Source organism: Fukomys damarensis, unplaced genomic scaffold, assembly GCF_012274545.1.
Source record: "Fukomys damarensis isolate Sample0158 unplaced genomic scaffold, DMR_v1.0_HiC HiC_scaffold_36, whole genome shotgun sequence".
In the NCBI taxonomy this organism is placed as follows: Eukaryota; Metazoa; Chordata; class Mammalia; order Rodentia; family Bathyergidae; genus Fukomys; species Fukomys damarensis.
This window is the reverse complement of record NW_022900948.1, coordinates 23,087,811-23,112,458: the sequence shown is the minus strand read 5'-3', so window position 1 is coordinate 23,112,458 and position 24,648 is coordinate 23,087,811. Positions and strand designations below refer to the sequence as shown.

Below are 24,648 nucleotides of genomic sequence, written 5' to 3'. Positions count from 1 at the left end.
GAAAAAAAAAAAAAAAAAAAAAAGGTCTTTTACTTCTTGATGGCCAGAAAGCAAAAAGAAAGAGGGAGGGATCAGGATCTCAATACCTCTTCAAAGGCACACACCCAATGACCTAAATTCCTTCTACTAGGTTCTGTCTTCTAAAGGTTGCACTACCACACTTACCAGCACCAAGGGCTGGTGACTAATCCTTCAATACATGGCCACTGGGGAGCACGTAAGATTCAAACTGTAAGAATCTAAATTCAGAGTACTATAGATGAAAAATTTTTACAACTCAACATTAAAAAGACAATACAATTAAAAGTGGGCAAATGTCCTGGAGAGGTGAATGTCTGAAGAAGATATACAAGGGACCAACAAACACATGAAAAGATGTCCAACATCATTAATTATCAGGGAAATGGAAATCAATGCCACAATGAGACATCACTTACCACCATTAAGATGGCTATAATAAAAAAAGACAATTAACACGTGTAAAATTGGAACTCTCATACACTGCTGTTGGGAATGCAAATGATTCCACTTTGGAATACAACCTGTCGGTTCCTTAAAAAGTTAAATATATACTTACCAAATGACTTAACAATTCTATTCCTAGATGATATAGCCAAGAGAAATAAAGCACATGCCTATTCAAAAATTTGTTCACGAGTATTCATAGCTCATTATGCATACTAGCCAAAGGACAAACAACCAAAATGTCCATCAATAGGAAAATAAAATGGTTTATAGTTGGGGGTGTTGAGGAAAATGCGAAGTTATTGCCTAATGGGTATGAAGTTTTTTGTTAGGGTAATAAAAATGATCTAATACTGACTGTGGTAATAACTGCACAACTCTGCAAACATATTAAAATCCATTCAACTTAGATTTTAAGCAAGTAAATCATATGGTATGTAAAATATATCTCAATAAAACTATTAGAAAAAAATTACATACAGCTCAAAACTGAATGAAGTGAAGAGATTTTTGCCTTACATATTTGAAGTACATTACAGCCACAGACCAGCCCCACTGCAAAGACCCCTGAAACATAAATGATCTCTCTAGTGACTTTGTTCTAAGATATAAATTTATGTACTGTTTTCCTTTTACAAGTCCTATAGGTAAGTTTTTGGCCAAAAATATCTGGTCTGAAATAGAGGTAGCCATGAAATTTCTCTATGTTTAAATGATAATCTGATTTTAAAATCAACTATCTACTTATGAATAGGAAGCAATACTTAATAATGGTAAAAAAAAATCAGAATTAGCCTCATGACATACCTATAAATAAAACTCAAAACATATCAGACATAGTAACAGAATGACATACATCATCTCCAATTTTCTCACCAATCATTCAGTGAAGATGAAGAAGCTGGGATTTAGAATATGGTGGCTAATACTGATTGCCAATTTGATCAGTTTGAAAGAGGCCTAGAAGATTAGTAAAGCACATTTCTGGTGTGTTTGAGTTAGAGATGAGGGTATGACCTTGGAGAATAAATCTGATCCCTGGCTCCTTCCTCTCTGGTTCTCCCTTGCTCACTCTATTCCCTGCTGTTATAAGGTTAGCAGTTTTCTTCTGCTATGCCCTTCCACTATGTTTCTGCCTGGGAGCCACCAATCATGGACGGAACTCTCCAAAGACGAGAGAGAAACTAAGCCCTTCTTCTTTTAAACTGCATATGTCAGATATTTTGTCCCAGAAATAGGTGCCTGATACAGAGACATTAATTGACTTACATACTCAAGGAATAAGTAACAAAACTAGAATTTGAACCCAACATTGCCTAACTCTAAACGCTTAATTTGATACCATACTACCTCCCATCTTCACAAAGAGAATGACTATAAATATGTCCCATTAGGGACAATCTTAAAATCTTAGAGCTTAAAGGAACTCAGAAAACATCTTCTGTGCTTCATTTTGCAAATATAGCAACACTGCTTTTGCAGTCACTAATAAGCCTTAATTATTTCCATTATTTTTTAGCTTCCAATAATGATAACAGGCTATCTGCAAATGTTTTCTGTTAGTCTCAACATAAAACAGATGCAGAACTACAGAAAGCTATGTTTCAGAAAGTTATGTTATGTGCTAAATAAACTCTTCAAAATTCATCTTTTTCCATTCTTAATAACATTTTTAATACAAAATAAATGCTCTGGTTACTTGCTCAGTATTTACGATTCTATCAAAGTAGAAAGATTATACAGGATTTGTAATACTAATTTAAAGATATTTGGAACTCTTACCTTTGTGGTCACAAGAAAGGCAGTATAAAAAAACATAAGATTATGCTTCGATATTGCCAAATGCTTGGTGTGCTGGAACGTGAAGATAACTGACCCCAGCAGGGTTAATTTGGAAGGGCTGAAAATAAAACATATTTTGAGTAATAAATATGACCTATCTAAAACTCAGAGAACTCTGTAGTAGTGAACTACTAATTGGCATTAACACAAAAAATTAGCTTTATAAATATACTTATAAAGTTTTAAACATGCTGAATTTTACAAAGTTAAATGCCTTTCTTTACTGCAAAAAGTATTAGATATTTTAGAATGTTCATATATTCTGTGACTCTCTGATAAAATGAAGAAGCATCACAATCCTGAATTTCATGTTATATTATAAAACGATGGTAATAGAAACAGCATGGTACCTACATAAAAACAAACATGTAAATCAGGGGAAAAGGAGAGAAGATGAAGAAAAATCTCCAGGTACATTAAGTCATCTGATCTTTAAAGGAGTCAAAAACACACTAGAGGAAAGACAGCCTCTTTAACATGGTGCTGGGAAAACTGGTTACATACATACAGAAAACTGATTCTAGACTCATATTATCTATCGCCATGTAGCAAAATAAAATAAAAATGTATCAAAGATATGAATATTAAAACAGAAACACTTAATCTGCTAGATAATAAAATAGGAAGTTTTTGAAAACATAGGAAGAGCCCCAACTGCACAAGAAATAACAACAAAATTAACAAATGGGATTATATCAAATCAAAAAGTTTCTGCACAGCAAAGGAAACAACCAACAGAGACAACGCACAGAAAGGGAAAAAATATTTTCCAGCTACTCCTCTGAGCGAAGATTTATATCCAAAATATACAAAGAACTCAAAACATGAGAACTCTCAAACATAAAAGCCAATAAAAAAAAATGGGCAAGAACAGACATCTCTCAGAAGTACAAATACATGAAAGGACACTTAACATCTTTGTCATCAAAGAAATGTAAATTAAAATAAAACTGAGACTATTCCAAAAACAATGTCTATCTTCAAGAAATCAAATGGTAATAAATGCCAGGGAGATTTCAGGGAAAAAATGTCCTTCTACATGGTTAGTGGGAGTATAAATAGGTACAACCCTATGGAAATCAAAATGGAGATTCTTGCAAAAACTAAAAACTGAAATTCCATTCAACTTAGCTATTCCCTTACTAAGTATTTTCCCAAAAGAATTAAAGAACATCACACCAGTGATAGCTGCATAATGTGTACCCATGTTTATAGCAGCACAACTCATAACAGCTAAAGCTTGGAAGCAGGCTACATATCCATCAACAAATAAATGTATAAAGAAAATGTGGTTATTTATACACAATGGAATACTACTCTGCCATAAAGATAAACTTGAGTCATTTGTAGGAAAATGGATGCACCTTAAAACCATAATGTTAAGTGAAATAAGTCAGTAACATGAGTTTAAATATTATAAAACTTCTCTCATAGGAGAACCAAAGTATAAATTTAAAAACAAAATGAAGGATAGACAATAGGAAACAGGGAGATAGATCTTCTGCAAATGAGAAGAGGATCTAGAGATGGAGGGAGGGTGAGGGGAAGGAAAGAGAAATAAAAAGAACTAAGTATGTTAAGTACATGTACTATTCTCTATGATAATTGTACACATACTTCAAACATGTACTAATAAAAAATGTTTAAGTGAATATGCTTCTATAATAATGCAAATATGCAAACATATTTGGCAACAAAATACCTTTTCAAACAAGACTTCAAAGTCTCATATTCCATGGTTTTATTTGGAATTAAGTCTTTAAAGACCCTCAGTGTAAATATTACCATCATCGCCAGCCTCAAGACACTTCACAGAATGAAGTGCATTCACCTGGCTCAAATAAAACAGTGACCACTGCAGCGTGAGGTGTCCAATGTCATGTTTCTAATTTCCTTCTGAGAATCTCACCAGTACCGTAAATGTATATTTCTACAACAGTGTATGGATGAAATCTATATGTCCTCTGAGACTATGTAAGCTTTCTCTAATACGCTTCTCTCTTCCTTCTCACCTTCACCAGAAGTACCTCTAACATCCATGTTTCTACCAACAGCCTGTTTATGGCTACGTAGGCCTTTCTGATCATGCGCTTCAAAATTCCTCTAGCCTCTATCCATAATCAAATTCCAAAGCCAATTCCATAGTTTGGATATTTGTTACAGCAGTACTACACACTCTGGTACCAAAATCTGCATTAGTTTCCAGTGACCGCTGTAACATGTTATTACAGATTAGAAGTGAAAATCATTCAGTCAAACCTAGGTGTAAGCAGGGCCATATTCCTTCCAGATTCTGTCTTTTCCAACTTCTGGTGACTGCAGGCACTCTTTAGCTCCCTCATCACCACACTGCCTGCTCTACTATGTGGGGTAAAGCCTACCTCTGCCTATCTTTTATAAAGATACACACAAATGAATGAGGCTCCCACCTGCGGGATAATCCTCCAATCCAGGATAATCTCTTTACCTCAAAACACTTGCAAATCTGCAAAGACTTTCTATATAAGGTAACACTTAGAAGTATCAGGGATTGGGACCATTATTCAATCTATTTCACTTACTATAAAAAATATACAGTTATAAAGAAAAGAGAACTAGAGAGAAATTTACTGACACATTAATAGTAGTTGCCAGTAAGCAATGGATCATAATTTTTTAATATTAATATTTTCCAAATTTTTCATAATGCATACATATCCACATTACACTTTTTGGGGAATGAGGAGAGGCAAAAGGAAGAGATGGGAAACACTACAGAAGAGATACTGTGGGGAGGAAGGTTTGACTTTGTTTCTGGTGAAACTAGATACTGTACTTTCAAAAATGGAATAGCCAGAATGAACAATCTGAAAAGAAATGAAAACAATTCTATTACAATAAAATTTAAATGAATAAATACTAAGAACAAATACAACCAAGGAAGTGGAAGATATATACTAAATATTAAGCAACAATAAAATCAATACGTTACTGGAATAAAAACATATGCAAAGGAAGTGGGAGGAGTAGGGGAAAGGTAAGAAGGGAAAAGAAAAAATAAAGAGAAAAGGAAAAACATGGAAACAAAGTCTTTGCAAATAGGGAAGGGTGGAGGGGGTGAAAGGAGGCTAGGAGAATGGAGAAAAAATAAGAATCAAGATACATCATGCAAAGGTACAAGACCCCAGTGATGAATGTATCTATACTGTATACCTAAAATGTACCAATAAAAAATATATTTATTTTTAACATATACATTTTTTTTCTCATTGAGTTTATTGGTACATTTTAGGTACAGTACAGTTACATTCATTATTGGGATCTTGTAGCTTTACATGACAGGTCTTGGTTCTCATTTCCCCCCTTGTCCGTGCCCTCCCTTCACCCCCTCCTCCCCTCCCCATTTATAAACACTTCATTTCCATTTTTTCATTTTCTCACTATTTTTTTCTTTTCCCTTATTAGCTTTCCCCTACCCTTCCCACTTTCCCTACACCTTTAGTGCCTTTCTTCCTATTTAAGTCACACATGTGTAAATACCAAATAGTTTCTCTGGTGTGAATAAACTATACTAGTAAGTAAGATCCTAATGATATAATGGACAATGTGAAATAAAAAATATATTTAAAAAATTAAAATTTTTTTAAAAACCTACGCATAGACCAGCGCAACAGAAGACAGACTCCAGAAATAAATCCAAACATATACATTCAACTAACTTTCAGTAAGAACACCAAGAAGACACACAGTCTCTTCAAAAAATGGTGGTGGGGAAACTAGATTTCCAAAGAAAAGTATGAAACTGTATTACAAAAGCAAAAAAAAAAAAAAAATCAAAAAAGCTTTAGCAAAGGAAACAATCACTAAAATGAAAGGGCAATCTACAGATTGGGAAAATATTTGTAAACCATGTATCTCATAAAGAGCTAATACTCAAAATTAAAAAGATTTAATACCTGCCAGGCGTGGTGGCACATGCCTATGATCCCACCACTCGGGAGGCTGAGGCAGGAGGATCGCTAAGAGTTTAAGACCAGCCTAGGCTATATAGTGAGTTCCAGGTCAGTCTCAACTACATAGTGAGACGCTGTCTCAAAAAAACAAAACAAAACAAGATTTAATACCAAGAATTAATACCAACAATTTAATACCAAGAAAACACACACCTGATTTTAAAATAAAACAAAGGAATTGAATAGAAATTTCTCCAAAGACATAAAAATTGCCAAAAGGTATACAAAATGAAAAATGCAAATAAGAACTACTATGAGATTCTAATGTATATCCACTGGGGTAGCTATTATCAAAATGAAATGAGACAATAAGTGTTGACAAAAACGTGGAGAAAAGAAAACCCTTAGATACTGTGGGAATGTGGGTTGGTACAGCAAAATATGGAAAACAGCATATAAAATCCTAAAAAATTAAAAAAGGGCTGGGGATTTGGCTCAGTGGTTCTGTCACCTGCCTCACAAGCGCAAGGGCCCAAGCTCAATACCTAGTACCAAAAAAAAAATTAAAAATAAAACTATTATGGAACCTGGTGATAAATTTCTGATTATATATGCGAAAAAAATTAAATCACCACTTTGTAAAGACATCTGCACTCCCAAGTTCACTGCTGCAGTTTTCACAATAGCCAAGATATAGAAACAAATTGTCAACAAATGCATAAAAAGCCTATGACACACACACACACACACACAAAATGTGATACTACTATTCAGACTTTAAAAAGGAGGAAGGGGCTGGTGATTTAGCTCAGTGGTTCCGCCGCCTTCCTCGCAAGCACAAGAACCCAAGTTTGATACCCGGTACCCAAAAAATAAATAAAAAGGAGGAGATCCTGTCATCACTGCAACAGGGGCAATGTGTCTACTCTCATTTCTGTTCAGTAATGTCTCACTAGTACTGACCACTGCAAGAAGGCAAAAGTAGGGAGAGAGGAAATAATGTTTAAAAAAACACATATTTTTACAAATGATATAAATATTTTTAAAATCTATAAAACTACTAGAACAATAAGGTTAATATATAAACCTACTGTATTCTTATATATTAATAACAATCAAAAGGTAAATCTGTTAAAACTTTATTTGCAAGTGTCAAAAATATATAATACTTAGAAATAAATTTAAAAGACATACAAGGCCTCTATACTGAAAACCATATTGTTCAGAGGAATTTTTTAAAGACCTAAGTAACTATATTTATTTAACTTTAAGGTTCATCAGATATATATCTATAAAACTTACTTAATGTTAGGACTATTTGTTTAGAAAACATAAGTCCTCTTAAACAGATTCAATATGTATTTTTCACTATACAAGTATACAGTAGATTATTTTCTTAATATTTTTCTTGTTTTTACAGGGAATTAAGCTCAACTGTCATTTTTCAAGCAATTTACAGGGTGTTAAATTGATTTTTTCCCATAAATTTGTCACTTTACTACTAGATCTATGTAAAATCTGAAATGTGGATGACTTTGTAGACATTAATGAAAATGCCAAGAGCTTGTAATTAATTCATTTCCATCCAGAGAAATAGTTCTTTCTCGTGCCATAGATAACCCTCTCACAATTCTATGATGACACAGAGGTTTATTTTGGTTTTCTAAGGGGAGAAACCCACAGAGAAGAGAATCAGTACTTATTCATAACTTCATTTGGGAGAACAAATTCTTGGAAAAAATAAAATTTTCTGATTCTCCTACTGTCATTACCATTTTTAGCTATATTTCACTCACATTTAGAGTCCCCAAAATGTTCTTTAAAGAAATTTAGTAAAAATCTAAGGATAAATATCCAGATCTCAGTATAATATAAACCAACGTACTAAGACATCTTCAGCCATTCATCACCTCCTGGTTTCCAATCTCCTTTTACCAACTGCTCAAATTTCGTCACAATGGCACCACCTGCGCCTGAAAATAAGAAAAAAGGACTATTTAACCAACTGGCTTTAAAAAATAGAAAGCAGAATAATAAAAAATAAAGAAAATATGTCAAGGGAGTCAGAATTCTACCGCTTGGTTTAACACTCAAGAGAAGTGCCAAAATAGAGTTTTTGAGAAGAAGGGAAAAAAAATGTTGCTCTGTATTAGGACACTGAAACAATTGTAACTCTATCTTTTCACTGGCATGGGAACTGAGCACTGTAATTCAGGTAAAATTGGGGCCTAAAGCACCAAGAGTATGGCTCAGCGTTTTGTTTCTGATCAGAAAAAAAAATTTCTTGGCTTTATCATTTCTTTTTCTCATATGATTAGTTTTAGGTGCATACATAATAAGAAGTTAGAGGAATTTGTTCAATTACTATATATAAAAGAACAGCAAAAGCAATTGACACAATGTGAACATGAATCCATAATCAACCTTGTTTACTATTTTCAATAATTTGTGGAGGAAAAAAAACACACACAAAAAGAGGAATTTTTTTTTTCATGAATCACATAATTTCCTATACACACTTATTTATGGTAAATAATCTCTCTGCTTCAGGGGCTCCTGATGAAATCAATCAGAAAAATTTTATATAATAAGGCAGTGAGTTTCAAGCTGGTGTGGTAGTGCATGCCCGTAATCCCAGTACTTGGGAGGCTGAGGCAGGAGAATAACCATAAATTCAAAGCTAGCCTGAACAACATACAGACATGCTATGTCAAGAAACAAAAACAAGAGCCATAGATTTAGCTCAGTGGTGCCGCCGCCTGCCTCACAAGCACAAGATTCCAAGTTTGAGCCCTGGTACCAAAAAAAAAAAAAAAAAAAAAAAGAAAAAAAAAAAAAAAAAAAAAAAAAAAAAGAAGAAGAAACAAAAACAAAAACAAAAAAGCAGTCATATAAAATATAATAGGTGATGACTAGTGAAAAGTACTAGCTTTGAATTAACCTTGAGTCAAAAACAAGGTTCGCCCTTCCAAAACACTGCTATGATTAATGCATGCAATTCCCACTATTCAGCAGTCATGGAACACCAGTAACAGAATACTTATGAACACATATTGCTAATATTACCTCGGGCCCAACCAATAGCTATCATGATTATCCAGCCATTTTTGTAATAGCTATTAGCATGCGTGACTCCGCCTACTATTTTCCAAGTTCTGGTCACTTCCTTCATTCCAGCAGCCAAGAATTGAACAGGAAGGAATGAATAGGCCTGGGAAACTAGGTCACATGGGCAAAAAAATATAATATACCTGAAATTAAAATTTATATATTTTAATATGCAAGTAGAATCAGAAGAAATGAAATAAAAGATTTAATGTGTAAGTTACTAACAATATAGCATAACCAAACAAATGAAATTATAAACTTGAAATGTTGAGTTCAAATAAAGCACAAATAGGCAGGAAGCCTTTTCTTTTAATCACATGAAAAATATACATAATGTTCCAAAATGTCATGATCAGAGGGGAAGGTAAATGTTGGACATCTGACTACTCTACAAATGTATAAAGTATTCGTCAGTTCCTAAATTCTGCCTATAATATTCTAGAAGCTAAGTGCTGAATCTAACAAAATAAAGCAAATGTATAATCATCAACAGTTTCTTTGTCTTCCAGGAAAATGATTGGAGAACAGGGCCTTTGACAGCAAGAACTGCATTCAACTTCCACTAGCATCTTTACCTGAATCCCTTTGAGCAGAATATAAATTCCAATCCACACAAAGATAGCTGACAGTTCACAAGAAAAGCAGATTTATGGTATAGAAACATATTTTCACATAATTTAAAAAATATAAAGCTAGTTCTTTAATTAAGTAAGCTTAATTTTAACCAATTAAATTATGTTGTTAGTTTAACAATAGTTCACAACTTCTCTGGTGAACTTTTAAAAAATTTACTTCATTTGTTTTAAGCATCTGTTCAACTATAACCAGTAGCATCTATGAGAAAACACACTGCTTTTTTTCTCCATTCCTAAAATACTGTGGTAAAAATTTTGTGCTTAAAACAGAACGTACATTCTTTCTAATGAGCTGATATGGAATACACTGTGTGAAGGAAGTGTCATATCTCTTTTAAAGGCAGTTATTAATTTTTCTGCAAAGTATGATTCATAAAGTCAGAAATTTCAAATGTATTCATAGAAAATGAAATATTTGCCAAAATACTGCTTCAGAGTCTTAATCACCATTTTTTCTTCACCTTTAGTTACTAATTCCTTTCTAGTCTCCAAAGTCACACTAAAATATTATACCACACCCATGGCTTTGGAGGTACTGTTTTATTTAATCATCTCTGCTCAGATTAATACTGGGTCTGTACAACTAATACAATTGGTTTCTATGCCTCAGAACAGCTTTTTATATATTTTCTTTATAATATAAAACAAAGGCTACAATGTTCATATAAATTAGAATAAGACCTTACATGACAAAAATCATTCATCTTATTGTCCCCTAACCTAAAAGTTATCATGATGAAAAGTAGCTCTGAATTATATCATTTATTAGCAAACAATCTAGAGCCAAAATATAAAATAAATCAAAGAATCAGTTGATAATAGTTTGATAAAAAGGAATGAATTATCTGAGTAATAAAATGATTTTTGAAAATGATATTATTTTAAAATGTTACATGTTCATGTATTTTGTAAGTCTCTGCATACTACTCTCCTTAAATATAAAATTTCAAAAATATAAATTTCAAAAAAACAGTTAATAGGAAAAAAGAGTATATATACAAATAATTTTTCATATATTTTAATAAAGTAAATATATTTTGGTATCTCCATTAGATTAGAAAAAGAAAGGAAGATTTGGTTCCACTTTAGCAGTAATTAATGCCCAAAAGTAAAATACTCAAAGGAACAACAAAAAACAAACATTACAAACTACCCCATTTTTATTCCCAACACTAAGCCTATCTTAAACAGGAGTTAAAAACTTAGAATATACAACAACAATCTTGGACATTTTACATTGAACTACATATTGGAACATATGGACCAAAATTTATAATTATCACTATTTCTGAATTAGCAAGTCTTTACTTAATCAAGTAGTTCTGAAGTATACACACATAAGCTAACATTAAACAAAAATTATTTTCATTTTGTGCTAAATAGCCAGCACAGAGCAAAAGAACAACTACTTGCTGTGCTCACAGACTTACAAGTAAACAGTCCTATGGCTCTGTAAACCACCACTCCTATTCCATAACATAATTTTTTAAATTCCCTTAATGAATCACTCAACCAACACTAATTAAGTAATCACCATATCCCTCCTTCTCAAAAGACTGAAATTTTACTTTTAATTAAATTTGTAATATGTAAGACACCTTTAACTTGTAAAGTGCCTAAAGAAAGTATACCAGGAAGAAGAGAAGAAATAGAATGAGAAGACAATAATGGATTATTTACACATTTTTAAGTCACACGGATTAAGTTAACAGAGAGAGAAAAGATGACAACAGAAATCAATCTAAAAATAGGACACAGGCAAGATCCTAGGTCACCAGCAGGTGAAAGCTAAACCAGTTTAAGATGAAAGTCAAATTTAGATTAATACCAAGAGCTGAGCAGAGAGGAATTTTCCAGGTGTTATGGTTTAGAGCTAGACGATCCCCCGGAAGTCTTATGTGTTCAGAGGTAGGGTTTTGGAAGGCAATTGGATCATGGATGCACTGTAAACATCAGAGGATCGATCCATCGATGAATTCATAGCTAAATGTGCTGTTAAAAGGTGGGGGCTTGTTGGAAGAGATGTGTCACTGGGATGTGGCTGTGGAGTGTACATTTCCCTCCCAGTTCCTTCTCTTTTTGCTTCCTGGTTTCCACAAAGTGAGCAGCTTTCTTCTGCCATGCCCTTGTATCACAACATTTCTGCATTGGAGGCAGCTGTCCACAGCATGAATCCCCTAAACCCTGGCCCAAATTAAGCTGTGGATGATGGATATTTTGTTCCAGTGACGGGGTAAGACTAACACACCAGGATTAGCCACCAAGAACTTTTTTCACTCTACTATCAATTTCATTCCTCTATCAAAGACATTACACATTACTTAAGCCAAAACAGAACAATAAACTAAATACAATTCATGTTGATCTGACAGCTTTGCTCTTGTTATTATTACTCTAACAAATTAACAATTTTACACATATGCTTTGGGAAAAAAAAGGACAGAATAAAACTATAACTCTTCTTGTTTTTTCTCACCTATATGTAATCTCAGTTATATAAATATACAATATAGAGTAAGTTATACTTGAAAGTTTAAGGAAATCATAATGGGACATAAAAGCCAATACACAAAAATTATAAAATATTCATTTCTCCCAGAAACAGCTTTTCAAAAAAATCCTATGAAAGTGTGCACTGTCTTCCAAGCAATAAATTCGTTACAACATAACCAAGTTACTGTTTCTCTTTGCCAGTAGATGGTGCTAACCGACAGGTGTGAGCACTATAAGGCTATTCTGCTAAAGATGATCTTTCTTTCCTGCAAGCAGGTAAAGTACCTACCAAACATCATTTTAATGCTCAAATAAAATTCAAATGAAACAAGTATTATAAACTCATTGTAAATATTAAAACTTTAAAAAGAAAATAGTACACTATGTCTTTAGGCCAGCATCATTTTTTTTTCACTGTGAGGACAATGCTATTTCCAGAGTCGAAAGGAATATACTGTACAGCCACAAACTAAAGGACTAGATACCCTAGCTCTGAAACTTAGCTCAAACTATTCAATATTGTGTCTATGATACCTTGGGCAGGTTAACCTATCCACACCTTGGTTCCATTATCTGTTAAGGATAAATAGTGCCACACAGGGTCATGAGAAGTTTAAGTGGATAACAGATACAAAGCACTTAGAAAAGTGTGTAGGACAGTAAATGCTACATAAGTGATTGTTAATGTTGTTGTCTTACAGTGCCTAGCAAAACAACCAGAACAAATAAAAATGCTTATCAATAGACTACAAATAGCAATACAATAGGTTACACAGTAATAGAGAAGGAATGAATAGCTACATACAAAAAGAGAGAAGAATCTTAGTAACACAATGTCAAGTTAAAATAAGTCGCAGTAAACAACAGATGATATAATTTTCCATTTTAAAATAAGGCCAACAGGGCTGAGGGTGTTGCTCACTGCTATGTACAAGGTCCTAGGTGCAATCTCCAGCACACAAAAATTAACAGGGTCCAAAACAAATAAAACTAAAAATCTATTGTTTAGTCATATATGTGATAGCAATTTTTCTAGGAGATAAGATAAATACAAACCTTAGGATGGAGGTTATCTGCGGGAAATAAGAGATAGGACAGAAGAAAAGTATGAGTGTATGTACAGTACTGGTGAAGTCCAGGTCTTAGATTGGGTATAATGCAGTGGGGGTGTAAATTAGTATAACTACTCCTGGTAATGATTTAGCACTATCTAAATAACACAGTTTAAGAACCACTTTCCCCATAATTCAATAAATCTACTCCTAAGCATATGCCAATAGAAATCCTGCTGATGTATACCAGAAAATATATACAAAGTTTCTTAGAAATATCATTTGACAAGGAAAAACTAGAAGTAACTATGTTAATAGAGAAATGAATAAACTATGACATATTAATTCTGTTACACCATGATGAAAATTCATAAATTACAGCCACACACACACAATAAGAATTAAAGGAACAGAGGTTGAACAAAAAACAAGTGTCCAAAACTAATGGAAGATTCCTGGGAAGATGGTAGTGGCTGTATATACATCTTAATCTTTCAAATCACCACATAAAAACAGAAAAACAAACATTCATGCACAATACTTACAACAAAACTATGTGACAAGATATCCCCCTCAAAACCCAAAACACAAGTGGATAGAGACACATCACAAACATTCAAGAAGCACAACCTGGCAGGAAGAAACAACAAGGGGGCTTAAGAACAAAGTAATAAGGCTGCAATAATAGCTCAGTGCTAGAGAGCTTGCCTAACGTGCATGAGAACCTGCGTTTAAGCCCCAATACAAAAAAAAAAAAAAAAATCCAAAACACTAGAATAGCTAATAGGTAGTATTCACTAGAAGGCCAATTTTTAAGAAAACACAAATAAAAGAATTGAAACCTGAGCGTTTCTGGCATCTTTAAAATCATATAGGACAAAGGGTTTGTGATGAGAAGGTCTGAAAAGTTTAAAGCATTTTAGTTCCTGTAAGTTTTAAAAACTACCAAGGCTCTCCTCCAGAACAAAGCCCACAATGAGCAGAAACTGCTGGAATAGAATCAAAGCTGAACAATGTAGGACAGCAGAAGAAAGGGAAGATCCTATCCAAACTAGGGGAAAAGAGACCTAGAAATCTCAGGTAGCATGTCATCATCTTTTGAACACTACATAAAAACAATGAAGATTTCACCTTCATATAAAACTTTCATAAAAAAATGAGCAAAAGAAATTATCAGTCAAATCTCATATTAACATATTACAATAAAAAATGCAGAGTAAATCTTTATACACACTGTACCCAGGAAAATGTACCCACAAAACATCTAAACTGTAACTCACTATTTCAAAATAAGCTAAAGATAGTAAGAAAGTAGTATTAAGACATAAAAGCACAAAAAACATCAGAATTAGGAAACTAAAAATTAAAAATATAATACTCAGGAAAGAATAAGAAATGAAAGGAAAAGTAATTTCAGATATGAAGACCAAGCCAGAAAACAGAAAGAGAAATAAATAGTGCCTCCAAAGAAACTGAAAAGGAAAAATATTTTTTAAAAAAGACAATTTAAAAAAAATTTCACTGAAGAAAGGCAAAGAAGAGCCAATATGCTAATAATATGAGTTCCTAAAGAAAAATAAACTCAGGAAAGAGTACAAATACTAAAATAACTTTCCCAATAGAAAAAGATTCCTATGTACTAAAAAGGACACATCATATACCTGAGAATACTGCTGTAGAATGATTAACCAAGACATACTTTATTTAAATTACTAGGCTCTAGGGCCACAGATTTAGCTCAGTGGTTCCATTGCCTGCCTCGAAAGTACAAGGACCCGAGTTCGATTAAAAAAAAAATTACCAGGCTCTAATTTAAAAAAAAACTCAGGCATCTGGAAAGAAAACAAAACAGGATGTGACCCAAAATGCAAAGAAAATTAAAATATCAAATTTTTTCACTAAAAGCTTTAAATAAAAAAATAGAGTAATATGCAGTATGATAAAAATACAGAAAATGTTTAATTTTTTAATTTATTATGCTAAAAGACACACTGCCCCTAATCCCCCCCAAAAAAACACTCCACCTCACTTTGAATACAATTATCCCATCATTCTTGCCACTTTCTGAAGAAGTTCGGGAAGTCCTCTTTTGTATCTTTAGATGTGCTGTCAAGACTGCCTCGATGTCTGAAATGATTCAAAGCATTATCTTTCACGGTTCTTTTGACTTTGCAGAAGAGCCAGAAATCACATGACAGAAGATCCAGTGAATGAAAATATACTGTAATGTTTTTATTTGAGAGAAATTGCCATAAACACTTAATTGGCCAAGAGTAATCATAAAATACAGTGATTACTCAAATTTTAAAATTACAGTAAATTAAACAGCCATTAATTCCCTCAAAAAAACTCAATACACTCTTCCTGGGTTTGAATACACTTATTCTATTATTATTGGCAATATGTCTTTCATTGTAGTAAGTTTTTCTATTGAAACATTCACTGTATCTTTCAATCACCTCTAGTATATTTAAAATACATAAAATACAAAGTGTGAGCCAGTGGTTTTCTACCCAATAAAAATGGTTTTTACATAGGAAAGAAACTTTATTATTTGTGAGAACTGAAGGACTACTGTTTCTGATAAATTTACTAGAGAATAAGCTTCAGACAACCAAAATTAATGGAGCTGCACATATAAGAACTGGTAAGAAGCATAGAGTATAAAGTTAGCTGAGAAAATAAGTCTAAATGAAGACTAAGAAAAGACAAGTACAATCTGTGATGCCTATATAATTATGACAGAGTAGAACAGTCTATTTATTTTTGAAATGGTAAGAAAGTGAAATGTCTATATCCAAAAACATTCCTTTCAATAATCACATCAGTGGCAGTTTAAGTATTTACCAGGCTCTAAGAATTTTTCTTAGTATTCATAAGACTACAGTGTATATGATACAGAATAAAATAAGTTATGTCAGAATATTCTAATTCTATTACAACCCATCCCTTGAAAAACCAAAATTCTTAGTATGGAAGAAAGGAGATACGTACATAATAGAGATAATTTAAATAAAAGCTCTACACTCCTGAATTTGAATTAGAAATATAAACTCATGAGTTATTTTATCTTTATTTATCCTACCACTGTTCATTGAAATAGCCAAGAAACAATGATGAACTCAGGAAAATGAATATGTCTAATGCTAAGGTTGTGGTTTTGAAATATCATTTCTTGCTACAAGAAACTATGTTTCTTAAGAGAAATGAGTGGCTCCAGAAGAAAAGTATAAGATGAATCTTGCAACACCTGACAAGGAAGCTAATCCAAAATCTCAGGAGCAAAATTTTAAAGAGGCTCCTAATGGCCAAAGATGAGATAATTGGAGCTTTGATAATGAAATGTACTATATTGAAATCCATAAAATATGCTTAAATCTATGAGCTCTTAATTAAGCATTGTCTTTAAAAAACTGCTCACCTTTGGAGGATGACAAAGGACCAGTTCATTAGTATGAAAACTTGTAAGTAAAGGAAAGTAAGCATTTATTCTACCTTTTTGATATGGTTTGCCAAATATTCAAAAATACCTATTTATGATAATATTCTAATTGACAAAAAGAAAATAAAGAATTATATAATCATCATTTTGCAATTCCCAATTAACTGTTATAGGCAATAAAAGTAAATTGGTGCTCATATTATAAAAAAGAGCCTCACAGCCAATCTGGACCTAGAAATGACTAAACTATTAACCTCTATGGATGAGTACTGGGTGATAAAATTGTAAAAATATGGAAAGAATTGATTTCCACAAAAACCAGAGTAACAGTGTGCTATTATAATGGTTATTTAAGGTAGGAAAGGGGTTGAAATTAGGAAACAAGACTTCTATGGTGACTTGGGTAATGGTTTAAAGAAGGTACTCTGAATTCATTAGGCCACATATTTGACTCTTGCTGTTTTCTAAATGTTCAGTTTATGATAAAAAGATTTTTAAGTGGCAATTTTTTTCTTGATCTAAATACCATATATAAGATTTTATTATATCAGAATTCTTCACTCAATCTTAGCCAAAAGGCCAAGAAGTGATATATATCAGACTTCTTTATATTTTACACATATTTTAAAAATATTTTCATATCACTCAGTATTAGTTGAAATTTAGTGGGGAGGTGAAATAGGATCTTGCTATGTGGTCCAGGCTTGTCTCTAATTCACTATGGAACCCAGGCTGGCCTTGAACTCATGACAACCCTCCTGCTTTGGCCCTCCAAGTGCTGGGATTACAGACATGCACCACCACACCAAACTTAGTTGAAATTTTAATAAAGCCAAATATTCAAGAGAGAAAACTCATCTGGAGTTCATAATCTAAATGCCTGAGTTGAAATTTAGACCCTGCCAACTCTTTAGGCTTCAATCTTCTCTTATGTAAAATGGGAGTAAAAGATCTGAAGTTAACAAATAAACACTTTCTTATTAATTCATTGTATTAAAATGCATTTAAAATTTTCCATTTAACATACCTTTTAGCTTAAGCCAAGAAAGCACACATTTATAGGTATACAATTTTATTTCATTTAAGTGATCAACTAATTGTGATCTACAGTCCTTGCTACTCAAATTCAGAAATCCCCTATACAGTATATAGGGACCCATTTCTTGAGTATTGCATTCAATGAATCTATAACAGTACTTGGGCACAGATAACAAAACAAAGTCTCTGCTCTGATAAGCAGTTATTCTAGATGAGTAAGACAAACCAACATAAAAAAAAAATCAACAGAAAGTATGTCAGGTAGTAATAACTCCAAGAAGAAAAAAAAGAGAAAAATCATGTGATAAGGGAAGGCCTCTCAGACAAAAGAAAATATGAACTCTCTGATGAAAGAACATTATAGGAAGAAAAAGGCAAAGACACTGAGGTTAAATAATGTATTATATGCCAAGAAACAGCAAAGTTCATGTGATTAGAATGGAGTAAGAAGGAATAGAATGTTAACTCATTACATCAAAAACAGTACAGGAAAGATTTTGTAGGATTTTATAGATCATTGTAAGAGGACTTTGTTCATAATAAGATAAACTATCAGGAATAGAGTGACACATTCTAACTTATTTTAAAATAATTGCTTCATTTGCTTCGTAAAGAACAGACTCAGAAGAATAATGAAAAGAGCAGCTAGACCACTTCAGAAGTTAGTGAAATTATCCAAGCAAGAAGTGGTAGTTAATACTACAATAATAGAGGTGGAAGTAACAGAAAGTATCAGAGTCTGGATATCTTACCTTTTATATACCTTCAGCATCTACATCCATAAAAAACTTTTTCAAAATGCTATTAAATGTTGTTATAGAAGCACTTTTTTTTTGCTTTCAATAAAAAAAGGCACAATGATGTGTATTAAACATTTTTTCAACTCAATCCATCTATCTTTTTAAAGACATCTGAGTTTGGATTTGCATGAATCCAAAGTAATTGCTTGTCACATTTTCTCTTCATTTCAAAACTAAAAAATTAATATTCAAAGCTCTCATAAGGCTCTAAATAATCCAACAAATAGTATGATAAGAACATGAGCCACAATTACTTGGACTTTTTGTTTGGTTAGTCACATTCATGATTTTTATTACACTGTAACTCTGTATGAGATAGGCTCAAAAAAAAAATTTTCAGGACCAAATATGTGAATGCGCTTCATGTTTGAAATGTTTGCACTAAAGATACATACGACAATGGTAACAATAATTGCCCCTAGGAGAAAGAAGATGAGAAAGGCATGAAAGAGATATATTTTACACTTAAAACATAAAATATTTTTGAAGAAAAAAATTCCATTTTACTAACAATTTTCTAAACATTTTTTAAAAATATCTCACAGTTCCCCATACTGGTAGCTTACCAGATTGAAGAGGCCAGTAAAACATTAGTATGGTTTGTAAGAAACTTCAATGGAGGCTCTGCAAGCAGTACACAGGATAAAATTCCCCCGCCAAAGCAGTGGAGCATGGCAGTGAACCAACTGGAAACAGGATTCTTTCGTGCTACTGCTGCTGCTCCTGAAATGGTAAAGTAAAAATACAGTCCGGATGGTTATATATTTATCATGCAAGCCCCAAGTACCCATGGCATTGAAGAAACAAACTTTTTAGAAGACTATAAGTCTGAACCTAGCAAGACCCAGTCTCAAAAAAAAGGGGGGTGGGGGCTGGTGACAGCTCAGACTGAAAGCCCTGGGCTCAATCCTCATTACCACAAAAGTAAATAAGTAAATGAATAAATAAACTTCATAAATTAACAGTTTTAAACAATTGGTTCACATGTGTGTCAACTGGGATCAATAAAATTTATGTCTTGTTATTTAAATAGACTAGAAAAATTTTCTTAATGGTTGATTTTGGGTATCTTTAAAATACTCTGTTCAGCAATGAATGGATAAACAAGACATGGGTTTTTTTACACAGTGGGGTACTGCTTGGACATAAAGAAAGATAATCTTAAGACATTTATAGCTAAATAGGTGTACCTTGAGACCCTACTCAAGTGAAATAAATCAGACACACATACATAAATATCACATTGTTTCTCTAGTGTGAGAAACTACAAGTGTAAATGAGAACCAAAATGTATAATACATATTTGTGAAATAGAAGAAAATGTTCAAATGGGAAAGGGATCTAGGAAGAGGGGCAGGGGAAAGGACAGAAGGGAAAAGGAAAAAATGAGAAAAGAAAGAAAAATGTAAACAAAGCTTTTGTAAAAAAGGTGGGGAAGAGGGGTTGAAGGGAGGATAACGGAATGGGAAAAAATAATCAAGATATATCATGTACAAGAACAAATTCTCTATGATGAATGTGATCATTATGTATATCTAAATTGTACCAATAAACTTTAAAAAATACTCTGTTCAGGTTTTTCTTGATGGTTTCCTAGTACTAGATGATTTATAAACAATCTGTCCATTTACTGTCTCTTTTCATTGCAGGTCTTACTGTAAGTACTCCCAGACAATATGTAAAAGTAATATATTTGGAAAAGTTCACAAACTTAATTAAACATTTTGGAAAATATAAAAGTTGCCAGAGTAAATAAACTAAGCTTTCAACATGACAGTCTAGAAATAAGTAACAAACCCAAAGGTAAAAGGTTGAAGAGGAACAGGTGTTTATACCACTGCAAATGAATTCTAACAAATTATTAGTGACAGAAGGCAACAATAACTTAAAGTGGATAAACCTTGTAGATATCACTGTAAACAACATCAGAAGATTCCAGATATGATGAACTGAAAACACATCATCATTTCTGCGATATTTCTACCAAAATATACACCTGAACGAGTCTAATCAAACAAACCTAAATTGAGTGCTGTTCTAAAGGGGAAAAAATATAAAATGTCAAGGTCAAGAAACAAAAAATTCTAGGCCTGGTGGCATATTACTGTAACCACAGTATTCTGGGAGGCTGATGCAGGAGGTTCCCAAGTTCAAATCAAGGTAAGCAACTTAGCCAGACTCTGTCTAAATATAAAAAGGACTGAACTACATAGGTCAGTACAAAGGCCTTGGTTGGGTTCAATCCTCAGAAATGGGGAAAAAAAGAAGCTTATGAAATGTTAGCATTAAAAAGACAACTAGGAGCCAGAGATGTAGCTTAGTAGTAGATGGCTTACCTAAAATTCTGGAGGCCATAGTAAATGAAGAGGCATTAGCTATTTAGTCCCCAAAAATTTATTTTGTGAACCCAAGTCATACAGAGTTACAACATAACAAAAATCACAAATGTGACTAGCCAAACAAAAAAGTCCAAAGTCCCCAGCATGCCCCCTCACACACACACACAAAAAAAAGACAGCTGAATGTAATGCATGTTATATCCTGGAGTAAGAAGGAAATAATGATAAAGGACCTTGTTAGACAACTGACAAAATCTATCGACTGTGGGTTAGATAAGAGTATTATATGTCACAGTTAAAGTTTCTGATTTTATTGTGGTTCTTAGCGTATACGGACTGAAGTAATTACAACTGGCTAAAATGCCCAAACTCACATTCAAAGTGGCTCTAAGAAATAATACACATAAATTTAAAAATTCAGACAGAATAGTAAATAGGGCAAAACCAACAGGTGGTGAATCTGAGTAAGGTATATATATATATATATAAGGTATATATATATATAGGAGTTCCTTAACCATTTATTCTAGAACTTTTCTGTGAATTTGAAATCTATGGGGGGTACAAATAAAAATAAGGCTGGCCAGAGAAACAGAAGCAATTTATAAAAGTAGAAACTAATTAAACAAAAATTAAAGTAGGCACAAAGAAATGAAATAATTCCATTTAATAAGGTTTTTTAAAAAACTACAGGAAAATGTATTTTAATCTAATAAATATAAAGATGTGTTGAAATGGACAACTTTCTAAAAAACTATTAAGTTGGCAAGTTCCCTTAATAAAAGCTAGAAACCTGTACATGCACATAACTATAGAAAAAAAAACTTCAGGACAAAGACCTACCTTAACAAAGGTACTAGACTTAGATAAATTAATGAAAAGCTTTTACTATTTCTTGATTGCTCATTCTTATGTTTATAACCATTGGAAAGTATAACAAATGTTAGGGTTATGTGTAAAATGTCTCCCGGAATTCTAAATGTGTGTGGAAGGCAACTAGATCATGTGGATATGACATTTGTAAGTGTATTAATCCACTAATAAGTTTTTAGCTCAATGTGTTGTTAGGATGGAGCCCGTTCAGAAGAGGTGAATCATTAGGGATATGACCTGGAGGGTATATGTCCTTCACCAGTTCCTCCCTTCTCTACTTCTTAACCACCATGATCTGAGTAGCATTCCTTAGCCAGACCCTTCCACCATGTCCTTCCTGCCTAGGAGCCAGGTGACTATGGATTGAATCCTCTAAAAACCATAAATCAAAATAAACCTTTTCTTCTTTAAGTCCTGGGTGTCCAGTATTTTGTCCCAGAAACAAAGTGATAAAGATAGTAAAGGAGAAAAATCTTCCTATGAAAGAACATAATGCCAGCCTCAGAAACTGTAAACAAAAGAGAGAAACAAAGAATAAAAGACGAAGGAGGATAGGAAGGGAGGAGATGGAGGGAGGGAGGGAGGAAAGGAAAGAGACAGTGAATTCTGATTCATAAGTATAATGCAAAAACACAATGGGAATAATTGAAACCAGTTTTCCAAAAGATAATAAATGGTAGCTAAATTGATTCTATCCAAATAACTAAAAGAAGGTTCAGTATTTAGAAATTCATTGTATCATTTGTTATATTAACAAAGTATTATGATCACCCCTTTATATAAAAATTAAAAGATCATTTGACAAAAATTCAACTTTCCTGATTTTTTAATAGCCATCTAGATACAGAAAAAAGTACTTAATCTGAATAAAGCCATGAAGGAAAGGGTTTATAAATATGATACAGTACATCAAAATTTAAGACCCTTCATGTAACAAAAGACTGGATAAATGTTTTCAAACCTACAAAAAGCAAATGCCAGCAATACAAAAAGATAACAAAAAGGAAAATGAGCAAGTCACAAAATAACTATAAATGGCTAATAAACATACCAAAGAAAACAAAGTCCTCAACATTAGTAATAAAAATAAATAAAGCTAGATGTTATTTCATAAATATTCAGTTGGGGAATTACTATTAATAAATTGAGGAAGGTGTGAAGAAATTCATATGCTTTTAAGAGAATATAAACAAACTCAATCTACAGTAAACAAGTAAAGCCATGTAGGTAGTATCAAAATCTTAAATTTAAAATTAACTCATGTAGCCAACAAACCTCATACAATATTAAAGCAGTATTCTTTACAATGGTATGAAAACATCTAAATAACCATTCCCAAAAGGACAATTAAACTACTTTCAGATCAGTGCAACATGGGAAGATCTCCAAGATTTACTGTTGGGTAAAAACAAACACAATCATATTGAACAATACTATAACACGGGATCATTTATGGAAGGAAACCCAAACCCTATACATGTCTTCAGGGTATATAAGAAATGCAAAAAAAAAAGAGATTTATAATAACGATAAACTGTTTACTATTATTAAATCTCAGGAGATGCCTAAGGTTAAGGAAAATGGTCGAGAGAGCTTTGAATTTATTTAATTATATAATAATGTTTGAATTGTACATATTTATTTTCTTAATTGTACAAATATAAATATGTATCTATTAATTGTACAAATTTTTAACAAATGTCACATCCAAGCTGAAGAATGTAGCACACCTTTTAAAGAACATAGCTTTACATAAATTAACATGGAAAAAAGAAGATCACATGTGGTAATGCATAAAGTCCACATGAATACACAACAAACCAAACTGTTAATTGTTCTTTCTTAGTAGACAAGGACCCAACTATGTGAAAAAAAGCACACAAATTCACATGTACATTCAGAAAAGCAAAATTAACAAACTTTTATTTGATATAAGAATTCATTTATATGTGCTCAAGAAAAAAAAAGGAAAGAAAAATTTAAATAGGACAACCCACCATTCCACAAAATAAAACACGCCAAGGAGTGAATGTGAGTAGGCAGATATGCATTTTCTATGGTATACACATCCTGTCGAATGCAATGCTGTCAAGGTCTAATGATATGTATCTGGTGATTTACTCAAGAGATGGTGACTTGTTCCAATCTGGAAGAAAAATTAGTTATGAAAATTTTAAAGACAGGATGTAAAATATAATTGTAGCAATTTCCCTTAACCCTAAGAATTTTCAAGAGATATTTTGATGATATATGGTCATGCTGTCTTTACAGACCACCTCTTATGTAAGATATAGTAATACTGTCTCTAATATATATGTACAATATAGATAGATAAAATTATTAAATGTGTGTAGACATTGTTTAATATTGTCCCATACAGTGGCAATTAATTACTGTGCTGGTCAGCACAATGAGTATAATCTCCAATTCTTTCCTTTGGTCAGTGAGCACTAGCTGAAAAATAAACAATGCCTCACTAAGCCCTGAGATTGAACCTCAAATTGAAAGGGAATATAGAATGTTTAAGAATGTGGACTATAGGGGCTCGGGATTTAGTTCAGTGGTTCTGCCACCTGCCTCACAAGCACAAGGTCCCAAGTTTGATCTCCGGTACAAAAAAAAAAAAAAA

The 24,648-nt window shown here is 32.7% G+C and overlaps 1 protein-coding gene across 6 annotated transcripts in view; it reads right to left on the bottom strand.

The window, feature by feature from the left end:
- Tmem38b (transmembrane protein 38B) overlaps window positions 1–24,648 on the bottom strand; it is a 50,607-nt gene that overhangs the window by 9,299 nt on the left and 16,660 nt on the right. For 4 of the 6 annotated variants that reach the window (XM_010619700.3, XM_010619694.3, XM_019206840.2 and 1 more), the window contains 4 exons: window positions 19,374–19,530; window positions 9,306–9,490; window positions 8,125–8,212; window positions 2,248–2,365 (listed from right to left, as the gene is read on the bottom strand). In XM_010619700.3, the coding sequence (XP_010618002.1) occupies window positions 2,248–2,365; window positions 8,125–8,212; window positions 9,306–9,490; window positions 19,374–19,480 (498 nt within the window). In that variant the 5' untranslated portion in view covers window positions 19,481–19,530. Of the gene's footprint in view, window positions 1–2,247; window positions 2,366–8,124; window positions 8,213–9,305; window positions 9,491–19,373; window positions 19,531–21,143; window positions 21,190–24,016; window positions 24,166–24,648 lie in introns of those variants that run through there. The other 2 variants (XM_010619696.3, XM_010619695.3) reach the window with 2 other exon arrangements.